This window comes from Micropterus dolomieu, linkage group LG18, assembly GCF_021292245.1.
Source record: "Micropterus dolomieu isolate WLL.071019.BEF.003 ecotype Adirondacks linkage group LG18, ASM2129224v1, whole genome shotgun sequence".
NCBI classification, from domain to species: domain Eukaryota; kingdom Metazoa; phylum Chordata; class Actinopteri; order Centrarchiformes; family Centrarchidae; genus Micropterus; species Micropterus dolomieu.
In genome coordinates this window covers 19014511-19030998 of record NC_060167.1, presented here as the reverse complement: position 1 = coordinate 19030998, position 16488 = coordinate 19014511, and the positions used below count along the sequence as shown (strand labels likewise).

The window sequence follows — 16488 nt, the reverse complement described above, 5'->3', positions numbered from 1 at the left end:
TTCTCCACTACAATTTGGAGGCAAATATTGTTGACCTACTTTTTGCTCCACTACATTTATTTGAATACTTAAGTGACTTGTTACTTTGCTAATTCAGATTAATATTACAAAATATAATCAACAAATAAAATATAATGTAATTCACAAGCTAGCTAAGGAGTGGGCCAGTTTAAAGTAGCCACACTTTTACCAACATTTAAGTGGTGTGTTTACACATTTCACAGCTAATTATCAGAAATACTTTATTGATCCCTGAGGTGAAATTGTTGTTACAGTTGCTCACTTTGCTAATCAAGGCATCAAAGAAATAGAAATAATAAAAAAATGGCAAGTAGAAAATATAAAAAAGAAAATATAGGTACAAATCTAAAAATATAACATAAGAGTGTGGAAATATGTACAGTATTTTACAGTATGTGTCAGAATATATGTCTGTCAAGCTCCTGAAGTTTGCGGATGACACCACCCTCATTGAGCTCATCTCAGGTGGGGATGAGTCCGACTACAGATGGGAGATCGACCATCTGATGACCTGGTGCAGCCAGAACAGTCTGGAGCTCAACGCTCTGGAGACCGTGGAGACGGTCGTGGACTTCAGAAAGAGCACAGCCCCACCCTCCCCCATCATCCTGTGTGACTCCTCAGTCACCACTGTGGACTCCTTCCACTTCCTGGGCACCATCATCTCCCAGGACCTCAAGTGGGAGCTGAACATCACCTCCATCATCAAGAAGGCCCAGCAGAGGATGTACTTCCTGCGGCAGCTGAAGAAGTTCAGCCTGCCAAAGACAATGATGTTGCACTTCTACACCGCCATCATTGAGTCCATTCTCACCTCCTCCATCACCATCTGGTACGCTGCTGCCACTGCCAGGGATAAAGGTAGGCTGCAGCCTATCATTCGCTCTGCAGAGATGGTGATTGGCTGCAATCTTCCTTCTCTTCTGGACCTGTACTGGAACTGTTTCAGACTCTCCCCTCTGGCAGGAGGCTGCGGTCCATCAGGACCAAAACCTCTCACCACAAAAACAGTTTCTTCCCGTCTGCAACTAAGCCTCATTAACAAGGCCCAGGTCCCCTACTGACACTCCCCCCTTGCAAATGATACAAATGTCTCTGCACATGTAAATACTGTTTCATCTCATGTCGTGCACAGACCTGGCACGTTGCACGTATTTGTTGTTGATTGTTGATCTTTGTTGTTGTATATTTTTATGTTGTCAGTTTATATATTTATAGGTACACAATACTCTCTTCCTTGCGTTACTTCTGCAGGGCACAGACCCAGAATAATGCACATGTATATATCTGTAATGCTGTTCTTCCATTCCATATTTATATATTTCTACATTTATTTATGTTGACTGTATGTTTGTCTACATATAGCACCTTATCACCACAGCAAATTCCTCGTGTGTGTAAAACACTACTTGGCAATAAAACTCCTTCTGATTCTGATAATCCAATAATATGGTATACGTTATTCTGAAATGGGCCAGTCTGCATGATGTGTAGTTATACTTTTGGTACTTTATATTTTGATGGTGGGATGTAGGACTTTTAAAAGAGTATAGCCTATTTGTTATTGTGAACTTCCACCAGTATACTACTGCTGAATAGAAATCTGACGCTACGTAACTAATTTATGAATGTGACGTTACTTTATGGTGCATAACGGTAATACCCAACATTTATTATTTTAAAATAAGTTTGTGGTTTGTATGAAGTATAACCCATGGATTAAAAACATCCATGTTCCATCTATGCTGTGCTTCCTGGATGAACGCAGAGAGCTATCCTTGATTGAACGCTACGCCAAGCTACGAGTTATTCAACATGGCCGGCCAGGAAGACCCAGTGCAGAGAGAGATTCACCAAGATTGGGCGAATCGAGAATATATAGAAGTTATTACGAGCAGCATCAAAAAAATCGCCGATTTTCTTAACTCATTCGGTGAGCTATTAACAATCAATTTCACCGCTAATGTGGATATGGCTAGATCAGCTAGCTGTCTTGCTATTGCTAGCGTTGATGTTGATGTTTTCTATGGCCACTCCCAGTTAGCAATTAGCTTTGTCGTTAGCTATGAGCTTGTTTTCTCGTAGAAGTACCGTGACAGTTTGGTGTAGAGTTACCTTACACTGTGTATCGCTTGTTAACTCAAGTTAGCTGCTTAACAAGTGTCAAAACATTGCATTAAACGTTAACGTTACTTTTTTAAAGGGTTGAGGCAGCTAACGTTAACAGCAGTGTTAGGACACCGCCACTGCAAACGCTACATTAGTCTGCTCGGCGGTCATTAATGTTAACGTAAACCAGCAGCAGCATTAAATGTCATGGCTGTAACTTAAATGCTAAACGCAATTCATCATCCTCAGATATGTCGTGTCGATCCCGCTTGGCCACCCTCAATGAGAAGCTGACAGCCTTGGAGAGGAGGATTGAATATATTGAGGCGAGGGTAAGTCACATTGCATTGAAATTTAAACAATCAGATGGCTCCTTATATTTGAATGTTTGAAAATGATATGGCTGTTACATAAATATGTATCTCATTACAGGTGACAAAGGGAGAAACCTTGACCTAGAACTCATCATGGAAATTCATAGCATCCCCGAGTTACCTTCCCATCCCCCACCCTGATTTTTTGGGGCAAAGTGTGATGGATTCCACCCTCCTTTTTGGGGATCATGTGGACCATTTTTATATTATATGGCTGAGTTTTGTGTTGTTTTCTCATGACACATTTGTATAGAAGATATGGGTATGTTATGGATGTCAGTGACTCAAGCATAATCAATGTTACAAAACTAACATAAGCTCTGTAAGTATTGGTTTCAAAGAATATTGTGGAGCTCAATTATGGATCTGGTATCAGCACAACTTATTGACCATCTGTGTTCAGTGTCATTACCACATCAGTGATTTAAGAGAGGGAACATTCTTGTGTGCCAACTTGAAAAAGTAATTGTGTAGTCATCTTTATTAAGGACCTGCTTGTACAATGAACTGTTTGGTGATGTTTCAGGATTTGCATACTGTAATAAAGGATAAACAGTGGCTGTGTTTCCTGTTTGTCGCGTCAAACAGTATATTATACAGGTCAAAATTGTACATACATGGTGGCAGCAGTGGCTTAAATTTTTAAAATTATATTAAAAGGTTATATATAAAGATGGATTTATGTGTATTTTATGTGTATGCAGTATGGCTTGATATTAAATTGTAAGAATATGAAGTTATTGCACGATATGCATTGCAATACAGTATTTAGTAAAACGGTACCCCCACTGGTTATTGTGGTTTTGGGACCAAGGTAAAGACAAGAACCAGGAATAAAACAACCCTGAAAACAATGAAAAGTAAGCCTTTATTTAGCAGGGATATAGCAATCATGTAGGTTCTGTAACTTATCATTTTGCTATGTGTGCACTGCAACTTGCTGAAAGTCTGATGTAAAATTAACAAAATGTTGCTTAAGTTAAAGCATTACACGATTACAAACCACTTCATGTACTGCAAATACGGCAAACTAAAAGGCTCGTGGAAAACCTATACTCAGTAAAATGGCGGATATGTGGTTGAGGGTAAATTTTTGCTTAGTTTAGCCTTTCAGGCAGCATTTGCTCTATACACCGTCTTCTGTTCAGGTAGCATGCCTCCTCCTTGTAAGAACCTACGATCTCAGCCGTGGTCGGTCGCGACCCAAATGTTCTGTAAATCTGTAATATCCACATAAACATAAAAAACCGCCAGAACCTGTTGGGAGACAACCAGAGAGACAAAGGAGACGGTGCTGCCTGTGAGGTAAATTCGGGGCAAAAAGATCGTACTACCCATAATGCAGCGGGTTATACAGCAGTGCATCTTGGGATAAAGAAGGTGTCGTTGTACTGTTGTGGAAAGTCCTTGGACGTGAGATGAATTTTCTTGCCCACAAATTTTCGAGTATCATTTTAAAAAACTACTAGTGGGTAATCAAATTGTTAACAAACTACACTGGTGAGTTACTGTGCATTCAGACTGGAAACTGAAACAGTGTTTTAGCCTGTCATTGGCGTAGTTGGGGGTGATATATATTGCTAACGCTAGATCGGGTCCATGTTATAACTTAGCTTACACAAGCATTTTGTTGTAACGTCACCCTCTTGTGCTCATTGTAACGTTAATCTAAATAATTGGACTGTGGGGTACTGTTCTGTGTTTGACCATGTTAATAAAGTAAAGAAACAAAAACAGAGTGTTTCCTTAATTGGAAACTGCCATGTTTGCTTTCTAGAGGTCGTGCGTGAGCCATATCGAGAAATGGGTGCTGATAAAAGGTGAGTAGTCTAACTTTGTAACATTAAGTTAACGTTAGCGCCGTTCGCCACGGTGTAGTTGACTATGATGGCAGTGTTATTTTAGTCCTAATTAAAATACCTGTAATGAACAACGTTACGGTTAGATTAAATTGTGTTAAGATATCCTAACGTTAGCATTTCATCTTAACCATTCTTTCTCTTTAAGCCAAATCTGAGAACTACCAAACTGAAAATGTATGTTACAACCTTTCTTCATTGTTTTAAAAATAATGCTAGGAAACATTTTTTTTACTATCATCCTACTTTTTGTTAAGGGAAATGGCACCCAAAGTCAATTTATAGAGATCTTAAATAACAAGTTGGAAAGTTGTAACAGAATTAAGGTATCCTACGTGGCTTGAGAGAGAAATAGATTTTAATCCATAAATCTCAAAGAGATGTTTGCGTCTGTTGCGACATTTCCTATGAAAATGAATAATTGAATCTTGGAAACTAATACTTGAAACAATGCACCTACAATAGGGGGAAGATATCAGGCTTATTTGTTTGTACAATGTTAATCTATATCATGTTGGTGAGGTTGCTGAATCATGTTATAAAGAAAGAAGTACAGTTGCACGCTAGTTGTGCTGCTGTTTTACTTTGCCTTTCAATTTCCTCCCAAATAGGATTAGTCGCACAGAACGTAGCGGTAGGTATGGCTCTGACCAGCCCCGTGATGAATCGGACTGGCGCGTCAGACGAGAGAGGGACCAAGAGCGTGACCACAACATGCGCCGCTGGGGCGACGAGAGACGTAGTGAACGTTTCGAAGGAGAACGTCGAGGATCAAGAGACAGTCCAGAGGTAAGCGTTCTTTATAATTTAATTATAGTAACAATGCTTCGGTGTTTGATGACATCCACATTTGACTGATCCACTCATCCCGTTGCTTTAAAGCAAAGAGAAGGAAGGAAACGACGTAACAGTGATAGATCAGAAGATGGTTATCACTCCGATGGAGACTACCCAGAACAAGATTACAGAAGGGAGCCTGGGGAGGAGAAGAAGAGCAAGACCATCATGCTCTGGGGTCTGTCACCTCATGTCACTGAGGATGATGTAAGTCCATAGTTTTCTGCAGTTATATAACCCTGTCTATGTTTAGTTTGGTTTTATGTGTGCGCACCACTCCCTAAAAATTGCCCTACAAATTGTGATGGTGTGCAGGTTTTGAATCGTAATATAAAAGCTACTACCTGCATGTTGTTGTTCAGATTCGTTTTGCCATAGACCAACTGGAGGGGCCGCAGCCAGTGGATGTCAGGCTGATGAAAAAGAAAACAGGTGAGAACCAGATACATGACGGACCCCGACCTCTCCCCCAGTCTTTGACCATAGGGCCAATCTGCTTCCATTCAGACCCATTTTCCCATAGCAGCTAGTAAAGAATTGTATCAAGTTGCTTGAAAAAGGATTTAAACTGTTGATTTAAGACTTATCATTTCAGTTCATAGTGGATCTTTTTAAGGTAAGTAAGAGCAACAATAACAGTTTTGAGAATCAATTGGCAGACTCACTCTGTTGTCGAGTGTGGTTCAAACAATGGTATTCAGCAGCATTTCTTGCTATGGTAAAACTCCTAAGGAGTGGCCTATTGTGTACCAAACAGGGCCTGGGTCGTGAAGCAGTTTGTGGAAGAGTTTGAATTATATGCCCATGGACTCTTAACTAACACGCCTCCCGTCTATATTTGAATGCTGTCTCTAGGTATAAGCCGTGGTTTCGCCTTCGTGGACTTTTATCACTTGCAAGATGCTACACGATGGATGGAGACCAATCAGGTTGCTTCACAATCGCCAAGTCTAGTTTTAATCTTGGAGATATGGAAAATAACCCAAAAGGCAACCAAAGTACATTCAATAAGTAGTGTGGAAAGGTTTTGGGAAAAAAAAAAAAAAACTCATGGATTGTATGCCACAGAGTCAAAAGATTTGGTTTGTATATTAATAGAGATGATTATATTCATGATTTATCTTAATGTTTTAACAGATATTTAGTTTGGTTAATTGTAATGGAAGTAGCATCAAAGGTGCAGATATTACTTGTATTGTCATCTCTTTAAGGAATCTGCATTTAAGACCATGAACACATTATTTACCCTGCTGATAGAGACATTATCAATGATTTTTCAGTTGAATGTAAGCTCAGACTTCTCTTTTTTAAGCCTACCCCTCAGTAGATGGGGATATCTTTTAAATCTTCGTGGGTGTTATTTTTTTTCTCTCCCAAGTCAAAAATGTCTGTTAGGGTCACATTGTACACTCTGCTCCAGCTCAGCCTGGGCACTCGGGTCCCAAACACTTAAACATCCCTCTATACATCAGGCTCACACATACATCATGTGCCTGTCTTGTCTTTAACACAAAGGCTATCTGTTGGGGGTCCCTCTCCCCCATCTCTCCCTTCCAATACTGCTTGCTCTATTGATGAGATTGATACTCGCCAGGAATGCTTGACTCATTTTTGTCGTCCTCTTTCAGAAACGTCTGACCATCCAAGGCAAAAGCGTAGACATGCACTACAGTCACCCCAGAAACAAGTATGAAGACTGGCTCTGCAACACTGTAAGTTAATGATCTGTCTTGGTTATATGGCCACATTATCCAAACAATGCTACTACAGAACACCACACATACACACAGGCCTATAAGTATAAATATCAGGCCTATAAGCTACAATTATTGCAGTCCTTTCAGCTAATTTTGTGGTACACCTACATTTGGATAAGCAGTAATGGTTAGGTTGTGTCTCGGGGTAAGTATGGTATGCTGCACCAATATAGATTGCCTGTTTTCTGAGGCAGCACTGTTCAGGGCTTTAGTAGGTGTATAATAAAAATGATGTGAACGGTTACTTGCAGTGTGGCCTGTACAATTTCCGGAGGAGGCTGAAGTGCTTCAGGTGTGGAGCAGCCAAAGCTGGTAAGTAGTTAAATCAACAAGAGGCCACTGACTGCAGACTTCCGGGCAGCCTGGGTCAGCAGTGCTGGGATGCAACGCAAAGTTTGTGTTGTGTTGTTGTCACTCTGTCAGATGTAGGCAAAGTGCATAGATTGGGAAACAGCATGCATTTTTTTCCTTGATACCTGACAATGTGAAATGGGGACAAAATGGAATACATGATGGAGTTGATGAAATAGGCTGTGAAATAATCTGATATTGTAAACACTGACTCATTTCTAGCACAGGTTTTTACACTTATACCTAATTTCCAGTTCTTTGTGTACACAGTCCTAAAGGTTATGTTAATGCACTTCTTACTTCTGTCAATCTCTCAACAGAAAGTGAAACCAGCAATAATACTGGAGTCTCTGAAACTCAGCCTGGTGGAGATTTCTACGGCGACAGTAAAGATTTCTTTTATAGATGCAATGTCTTGCTTAGTTTGGAAAGAAATATATCCTTGTCCATGGTCGGTTGTTCTTAAATATAGACTTTTGTCTTTTACAGCAATCATCCTGAGAAATATTGCTCCTGTTACTACCGTAGAAGCCATCATGACAGCCCTGGCACCATATGCTAATCTTTCATCAAACAACATTCGCCTCATCAAGGACAAGCAGACGGGCCAGAACAGAGGCTTTGCCTTTGTACAGTTGTCCTCTCCTCTGGTAAAGCATTATTTAATATGTACAGATGAACATCGTCACTATTTACTGCTATTGAGCATGATGATGTACTACTAAAACAACAAACTACTTATTAGTGGCTTCTATTTGGCTTTCTACTAGTATTATTGCCTTCATATCACATTTTAAATTCAATATCGCCCCTTTTTACAGGAGGCCTCTCAGCTACTAACCATCCTACAGGGACTGCAGCCTCCTCTAAAACTGGATGGAAAAACAATTGGGGTGGATTATGCTAAAAGTGCTAGAAAGTGAGTATAATAGTGTATAATGTGCCTTGGTTTTGTGATTGATGAAAAGATTTACTTACATCTGTATTGTTAACTTTTAAGTATTTTGGCAAATCTCACATTTTTTGCCCTTTGCCTGTTTTAGGGACCTTTTGCTACCGGACGGGAATCGTGTCAGTGCCTTCTCTGTGGCCAGCACAGCCATTGCTGCAGCCCAGTGGTCCTCCACTCAGGTAGGCCCATTTTCAGTCAACATCCTGTTCTTTAACACCATTCTCACTGTTGATGTAACAGGCTCATAACCCCTCACTTTACCTTTTCAGCCACAGCAGAGCTCCGAGGGAATGTCGGAGTACAGCTACCTGCAAGAAGGCTATGCTCCGTTGTCACAGGTTAGCAGAACAAATGAAGCAAACGCGCTAAGTTAGCTTGAGAGCAGATAATGTCTGATGTGTTTCAATTTATTGGCCTTAATGATGTATTCAGAAAAACATTCAAATCAGTATTTCAGTGAATGGCTTTTTTCAATAGGACTACCAGATCTACTACCAACAAGGAGCAGGAGCCAGCACCTCACAGGGAAATGGTATTCTAGGAGGTATGAAATGCTTTCACACCTTTTTTATATGCCACTGCTAATGACCTCCTACTGTATATTTGTATTGGAAAAATGTAATGTTAATTAGTATTTAGTAAAATGTAGTTTTTCAGTGCTTTTTTTTATTTTTAGAAGCACCAAGAACAAAACAAAAATGATCTCTGCTAGATTCAGAATAACATCACAGTGATAAGTGTTTGTCACAGAGCTTTGCTTTTCCCATTTTAGCTGCCCCGGGTGTAAAAATTGTTCCCACTGCAGCTGGAGTTGTAATCTCACAGACTGCACAAGTCTACCAACCCCATATAATTGCGCAGCCTGCTGTTCAGGTAACATTCACATCTTTGTTCATTCTGTAATTACACAATAGCACCATTACTGAAATGCATGGCGGAACAGCCCCTGAATAACATTACATTAATTGCAGGTATTGTCACTTGCCCAGCAATTGGAGGCAAACACCCAGACAGGACATTTTTCTGGCATTGAAGCTGCGTCTGTGCCTGTTACCTCTGTATCTGCTGCCACTGTTACCACTGCCGGTACATTAGCAGCCTCAGGACAGACGGCTGACACGGCTGGTATGAGCACACAACATTCCTTAAGACCTGTTCTGTTAAAGTGCAATGTGCATAAAGAGGAAAATCCTCTTGAGGTCACTTGTCACATACTTTATATTCCAGTGTTTCTTTGGGTACAGCTTGAAACTCAGACTTGAAGATTTGATTCTGTCTGTAGTTTAAGAGTGATATGCTGTTCCTAAATCCGTTATTGAATCAGTTTTTGCACAATTTGATGGATATCAAACAATACAGCCATGACTAGTCTTTGATATGAATGACAAAATATGTGCACCATTTCTATTACCTTTTTGTTACTGCTAATGTTTAGCTGCAAGACCTTAAAATCCATGAAAAAAAAAAGTGGCTGCCTTTACAGTGACTTCAGTAGGGAAGAGACCCGCTTATTGATTTTTTTTTTTCAGCAATGCCATAGTATTGGTAACTGAAATGGGTATATTTTTATTTTTTTATGAAAACCTCTCTAGACACACTTGTATTGACATACAAAGAGGTATTTATAACTAGTTGTTAATAATATGTTTTATAATTGACAGTGATTCCCGATACATCCACATATCAGTATGATGAGTCCTCTGGCTACTATTATGATCCTCAAACTGGCCTCTACTATGACCCAAACACTCACGTAAGTAGAGGACAGCCATCATGTTATATAAAAGTTACAGGAGCTTTTATTGTTTTGATTTTGTACATTGGTGTTTGTCTTTTCAGTATTACTACAACTCTCAGACCCAGCAGTATATGTACTGGGACAGTGAGAAGCAGACATACGTACCTGCCCCAACCGACACAAACGCTGGACAAAATGATAACGCAGGTGGCTTTGCAGCAGCAGGCAGCAAAGAAGGCAAGGAGAAGAAGGAAAAGCCCAAAAGCAAAACTGCTCAGCAGGTACTGTAATAAGAATTCTACATCAGCACTTGTCTGTTCTGCATGTGGCTCCTTCTATGTAGCCGTTTCTGAATATTTTTCCTTTTTAAGATTTCAACTTCATGTTCAAATCTGTTTTGACTTTTTCAGATTGCTAAAGACATGGAGCGGTGGGCTAAAACTCTCAACAAGCAGAAAGAGAACTTCAAGAGTAGCTTTCAGCCTATTAGTCAAGAAGAGAGGAAGGAGGCAGCAGCTGCTGATGCTGGTTACATACTGTTTGAAAAGAAGGTAAGCCAGTAAGATAACTGGCAAAGTTCTGAGACTGCACACGTTAGCCTTAAACCTTCTAAAGTTATTAGTTGTTTGATTTATTTAGCAGGCAGGAGGTCTAGACAGACTCATGCCAGAGTTAACAAGGGGCCCTGAGGAGGAGCCACCAACCAGCTCAGTCAACACTTCCAAGGTGAGTGTTTTCTACATCCATGGCTTTGGGAAGCTAAACTTTTCCTTTGCTGTGTTTTATAGCAATTATTGTCAACCCCATTTTAAATTGCAATGCTTACATGTGCTTTTGTTTATCCATGGTGTGGTCAGTGTGGCCTTGTGGCAGCCTACAGTGGAGACAGTGACCCTGAGGAGGGGGGAGCTGAGCCTGATGGTGGAGAAGGAGGCCAGGACAAGCTGACAGACTGGACAAAGTTGGCGTGCTTGCTGTGTAGGAGACAGTTTCCGAACAAAGAGAGTTTAATTCGACATCAGCAGCTCTCCGACCTCCACAAGGTAACGTCACACACATTAATAAATATGTAAATATAGTGAAAGTCCAATGTGTCATCCAAGAAGACCATTAAATCATTGAGGTTTTCATCCTGCTACTGCTCTTTCCTAGAAAAACCTGGAGGTTCTCCGCAGATCCAAAATGAGTGAAGCAGAGCTGGAAGAGTTGGAGAAAAGAGAGACTGAGGTTCGATTCAATACCGAATCTCTGCTCAATATGACTATCCACTCATGGGACTGCATTATAAAATTCAAAATGTTTTTAATCTTCCGGTGAACAGATGAAATACAGAGACCGGGCAGCCGAGCGGAGAGAGAAATATGGCATTCCTGAACCTCCGGTGCCCAAAAAGAAGAAACCAGCTCCAGTCATGTAAGCAGCTTTGTTTTGTTAAGTTACTGATTTGTGTGTGTAATGCTCTAGTTTTTCATTTTGTGTTGTGTTTTTAGTAATTTAATAAAAATGTCTCTTTTTTCCTGTGCAGTAACTATGAACAACCCACTAAAGACGGCCTTAACAGTGACAACATTGGGAACAAAATGCTGCAGGCTATGGGATGGAAGGAGGGTAAAGGTCTCGGTCGCAACCAGCAGGGCATCACTACACCGATTGAGGTATTCACAACAACTTCCTGGTGTTGTCGGGTGTTTCAATACCCATCAGCATTAATAAACTGTGTAGATAGATATATTGTCTAAAAAGTGCTTGTGGTTTTCCTCCTCAGGCCCAGTTGAGAACAAAGGGAGCCGGACTTGGCACTAAAGGCACCAACTACACCCTCTCTGCTTCAGACACGTACAAAGACGCAGTCCGCAAAGCCATGTTTGCTCGCTTCACTGAATTGGAATGAGCTGTTAGTGTCGAGCTCAAAAGGATTTATCAACAGTCTAAATGATTTGCTTCTTTTTGAGTCATGACCAGTAAATTGGGATGGAAGCAAGAGCAGGGTCTCCTTTTAATGATTTCACCTCATGTATGATACATGATGATTATGCCTCTTGCCATAATGGTGAAACCAGACAATAGAAAGAATCTGTAATGGAGGCATATTAAGATGGTGAATAATATAATTTATAAATTGTATATAGGCATAGTAAATTTACTTCCCTTGTTTACATATTTCTTCTGTGTTAATGCCATTTTTTTTTCTATCTCAGCATGTTAGAGATTGTACAGTTTATACAAAAGGTTTGTACAGAAAATAAATAAAAAGTGACATGATGGTTTTTGTCATTTTATTACCCTTAGCAGAAATGTTAAACAAACAAATAATGAAAGAATAAATAAGGCTGTGTATTCAAGTGGGTAAAACAGATATCGGACAGTAAAGCCTGCATGGAGGGATCCATGAAGGCCCAAAAATGACGTCAAAACCCTGTGACACCCCGTCGCACATGAGAGATGAAACCGTATTGCATAGATTATAAACTCTCGTCAATTTAAAAAAAACTATTCGGCGATCAGTGACGGTGCGTTGGTGTTTGACAGCTGAGCCTCGTAGGTGGGCTGATTAATCAGTGACGATCTGAGTCACACAAACACACTGAGCGATGAAACTTTGTTGGCGCAGCTACCACGGTGTTTCTGGCGTTGTTTTACGTCATTAAACCACGGTAATGCTGCCCGATCATGCGCAGTAGACGCTGGAGCCAACAGGAAGTAGCCCTGTAGTAGTATTTTATTGGTCCAAAACTGGCTTTACTCCTCTCCATTCAAATCAGCGGGGTGGCTTCGTCCAGTAATATACTGTCAGTGTGTATTCTAAATCAGTGTTTCTCAAACTTTTTCGCCTCAAGGATCCCTAAACTGACATATTAGACCACGTACCCCCGTTTGATAAGATTTTGTCTCGGGGTCCCCCATCTGATAGAAATTTTGCTTTTAGAATCAGAAACAGTTTTATTGCCAAGTAGTTTACAAGGAATTTTATGTGGTGACTTATATAAATATAAAGTAAAAAATTGACATATATATATAAAAAAAGGAATCCTAAAGAATATGTTTGTGCAGTGATATGCAAAATAATGACAGTCTGTACTGAAAAGGGATGGGGGTATGAGGGAATGTCTGAAACTGTTTGTGTCCGGGATGTAGAATCTGTTAACAGTGCCATTAGTGATTAATTAAAAAGCCGTAATCGAGATATAATGCGGTCACAAAGTGCATTCTGCTTAGGCAAACCCCATTTTAATATTTCTAAATCCCACTCAGCTAATTTAGTGACGATATAGTGTAATTTAACATTTTGCTGTAAATCAAACTACTGATCTTGCAACAATGAGCTGGGGGACTGTATGGCTGTACCACCATGTCCTGTCCTACACAGTGAGGAACCCACAGTTGGTTGTTTTAGAGCAGTGGTTCTCAAAATGTTTCTGCCAAGCCCCCCTTTAGGAGTCCAAAAAAAACCATATCCAGCCAAAGTGGACTTCATTTTTACCAATCATCAACAACACAGGCGATTGAAATAAAACAAAATATTCAGGTTAGCAAAATAGCCTTGCTTGCTTGCTTCAGAGCCCCCTTTTTTAGCAACTTTAGGTCTGCTCAACATCCATGCCGCCCTCCCCCCCTGAAGTGTCCCCCAGTTTGAGAACCACTATTTTAGAGATGCAGAAAATGAGTGTCTTACTGCCGCCTTTTATTTAAGTAATGAAGTGCCACAGGGAGGCAGTGCAGGTCCTTAAAATTTCTGGGATAATATTTTGTAGACCCATTTTGTGCTCTACTGTAAATGTAAATTTGCATTGAAAACATTGACAGGATGACATTAATATTGTAATATATTTCAAAAATAAAACCAATGAAACCTATTAAAACTGCATTGATGTGATTGTCGTTTTATCCTTTATGTCAAAGGAAAGTCTTTTGCTGTCTTTTTTTAATACTGATGATTAGTGCAAGACCAGTGCTCTATGTAATAATAGGGATCGGTGTATTCAGATATATGTTTAGTGTCACAGCAGAAAGTTTAAAGCATCCTTTAAATGGGGAGTGAAAGGCTGTTATTCACTGTATATTATATGTCTATACTACATCTCATACTCCGCAGAAAAGGATGTATTCATCTGGGCTTAAATTATATTGTAAACGATATTGTTCGTCGCCACAAAGAGTTGGTCAGTTCGCCTCTCTCTGTGCTGGCAGTCCTTATACAAACAAAGTGTGTTACACAATGGAACACGATACAATATATATCTCGGGTTAGTTGGACCTCATGGTGCCTCATCTTTTGATATTCTCACCTCTTAGGGAGAAATGTTCTCAACCTCACGTCCACCTCTGTTAGATAAATATATTGTAGCAATACAGCCTGTGGTCTCAGGTGGAAACTGTTATATTTCTGCTTTCTTAGCAACATCAAATTAAACATCCACCTGCAGCTTGAGAAAGATGTGCCACATTGCGCTCTCTATAAATGGCCTCACATAATTCTTTTAAATAAACCGGAAAATTCATAAAGAACTTGACAAGTTTTGGTCATTGCTTTAGCAAATTTTGGTTGTACAATACAATATTGTGTGAGCAAGCAGGGAGCAGGAGTTCAGGGCAACATGTTCAACATTTTGGTATGGCCATCTGATTCCACTAAATGTAATTTACAGTGCATTATGAAAGTAATGTAATTTCCAATACCACCTGGGATCCCGTCAGACAGCACCAGGAAGGTCTAAACCAGAACGAGACAGAGTCGAGTTTGATTACATGTCCTCCTTTTGTTCTGAGAACCCTGTGTTTCTCTTCTTTGTAGACTGCCTGCTTGCTGCCAAACGCCACACCTAAAAACCTAGCTGCTCGATTCAGCAGAATAAGAAATAGTATATAGTGTATTTTGAAGCAAGTATGAAGTAATGTGCTCTCTCGAGCCCCAGTTTGTGCCTCTCATGAATCACCATATTAATATATAATATATTAATACATAATACATATTAACATATTAAATTTTTTGTTAATCACCATATATAAAAATCTAATTGATAAGAAATAATTTACATTTTGGTTCACATTGTTTAAATTAAGCAAAGACAAACAGTAGGCCTATGTCATTTCCGGCTAACATCTTTGTATTAGGAAACAGAGTCGCAATTTAGAAATAGAGTAATGTGCGGCAAACTGAATATAATCTCTGAAGACTCCTTCGGAAAAGTAATAAAATATATTAAACAACGTTCTTGGTCGCCTACAGTAGGCTATGTTTTGTAAAAACAGATGCTTAGCTCTGGGATACAAATCTAATGTTAACGCGTGAGAGGCAATCTGAAGCTATGCTGGCTCTGTCAAATGAGCTAACTTCTGACATCATCATTTCTTTTGGTAGTGAAAAATGTAAATTTCTAGGAAAGTTGGAAGCTGAGCTCATTGGTGCTGATTTGAGATACACAAATGTATTTCAAAATGCAGAAACATTTTTTACTTCCATATTATGAAAATATTTTCCTTTAAACAGAATCTCAAAAGCAGAATCTTTTTAAACCAAATCAACAAGCTGAAAGTGGAAAGTCCACTCGGTGTCAAGTGTCTTCTGTTCTTCTGCGTGCAACGAATGCATGATTGTCAGGTGTGAATGTGGGTGTGATTCGTATCTTTGCCCAGCTTGTACTATAGCACAATAGCTGAGCAAAATCTTGTTGCAGGTCAGGTAGACAATACAGCAAACTGTAAGCAAGTTAACGTGAGCAAACATACAGAGAAGAAGAAGAACGAAGAAGAAAGTTAAAAGTACTTGCAGGATTACAAGAACAGAAATCCTATTCTTTAGCCACCATTACATTCCCGGTGATTATTTTACCGTTGTTATTGACCTGGAAATGCTAGTTTGCTCCTTCTTTTGTGCCTGCATGAGTGAAAGATTTGACATAGTCTATCCAGTCTAATGAGACAAAATCACCAACATTTCACCTGTTCAGCAGGATGGGTGTGCTTCATGTGTGCTTTGCTTTCTGGCCACATGAGTTTCAGTGTTTCCTGAAATAACTTTTCATTCACGAAGAGGCACACAGTGAAAGTATTACAGTTTTAATTTAGAAACAATTCACAAATGAAAGACCCCAACAGAGCTAAAAAAAAAAGACAAACTACTGGACTTACATAACAACTCTAATAGCTAATGAATCCCGCCCAAGCAAAGAGGGGGTGCACGGCTGAGAACAAGGCCTTATAACCATATTGTATCTGTTATTACACTATGGCTGGCCCCACTGGTTTACATTATCATCTGAAAACTAGGACCTGCTCAGTTGTCTAGCCGCCATCCCTTTTATTTTATTTTTTATCTACATGAGTCATATAAATAGCCACTAATTAGCAACCCCTCTGGTATCAGTGTGCTAGGTATAAATGTTCGCACAGGGATTTTGCTTCCAGTGTCAAGTTTTTAAGTTTTGTCTCTAGCTAGCACTAGCTAGTACTTCTGGTCAGTACGAGACACCCCAGAGCATCTCATAGAGAC

The 16488-nt window shown here is 39.8% G+C and overlaps 2 protein-coding genes across 3 annotated transcripts; both read left to right on the top strand.

Annotated features, from left to right (window-relative positions):
* The first annotated feature begins 1789 nt into the window (after positions 1-1789).
* On the top strand, positions 1790-3062 carry brk1 (BRICK1 subunit of SCAR/WAVE actin nucleating complex). The gene is made up of 3 exons (XM_046076045.1): positions 1790-1954; positions 2380-2462; positions 2563-3062. The coding sequence occupies exons 1-3, from the start codon at positions 1837-1839 to the stop codon at positions 2587-2589; spliced, it is 228 nt and encodes a 75-aa protein (XP_045932001.1). The 5' UTR covers positions 1790-1836; the 3' UTR covers positions 2590-3062.
* Positions 3063-3854: 792 nt separating this feature from the next.
* rbm5 (RNA binding motif protein 5) lies at positions 3855-12262 on the top strand. Of its 2 annotated transcripts, none has more exons than XM_046076044.1 (25): positions 3855-4004; positions 4282-4324; positions 4975-5152; positions 5246-5407; positions 5563-5632; positions 6056-6129; positions 6829-6912; positions 7209-7269; positions 7629-7694; positions 7798-7958; positions 8130-8227; positions 8352-8439; positions 8530-8598; positions 8738-8804; positions 9033-9133; positions 9232-9385; positions 9922-10013; positions 10100-10279; positions 10409-10549; positions 10641-10724; positions 10856-11041; positions 11151-11225; positions 11320-11411; positions 11524-11653; positions 11764-12262. In XM_046076044.1, exons 2-25 carry the CDS (start codon positions 4308-4310, stop codon positions 11887-11889), a joined length of 2556 nt encoding a protein of 851 aa, XP_045932000.1. In that variant the 5' UTR covers positions 3855-4004; positions 4282-4307; the 3' UTR covers positions 11890-12262. The 2 variants fall into 2 exon arrangements, with proteins under 2 accessions (XP_045932000.1, XP_045931999.1); XM_046076043.1 differs by having other exon boundaries at positions 10638-10724.
* The last annotated feature ends 4226 nt before the right edge of the window (positions 12263-16488 follow it).

Excerpts from the sequence above, each read along its gene's own strand:
- brk1 (XM_046076045.1), top strand. The coding sequence starts at position 1,837 with ATGGCCGGCCAGGAAGACCCAGTGCAGAGAGAGATTCACCAAGATTGG. Across the intron at positions 1,955-2,379 it reads CGATTTTCTTAACTCATTCG|ATATGTCGTGTCGATCCCGC; the intron begins GTGAGCTATTAA and ends CATCATCCTCAG. Across the intron at positions 2,463-2,562 it reads TTGAATATATTGAGGCGAGG|GTGACAAAGGGAGAAACCTT; the intron begins GTAAGTCACATT and ends ATCTCATTACAG.
- rbm5 (XM_046076043.1), top strand. Across the intron at positions 6,130-6,828 it reads GATGGATGGAGACCAATCAG|AAACGTCTGACCATCCAAGG; the intron begins GTTGCTTCACAA and ends GTCCTCTTTCAG. Across the intron at positions 8,805-9,032 it reads GGGAAATGGTATTCTAGGAG|CTGCCCCGGGTGTAAAAATT; the intron begins GTATGAAATGCT and ends TTCCCATTTTAG.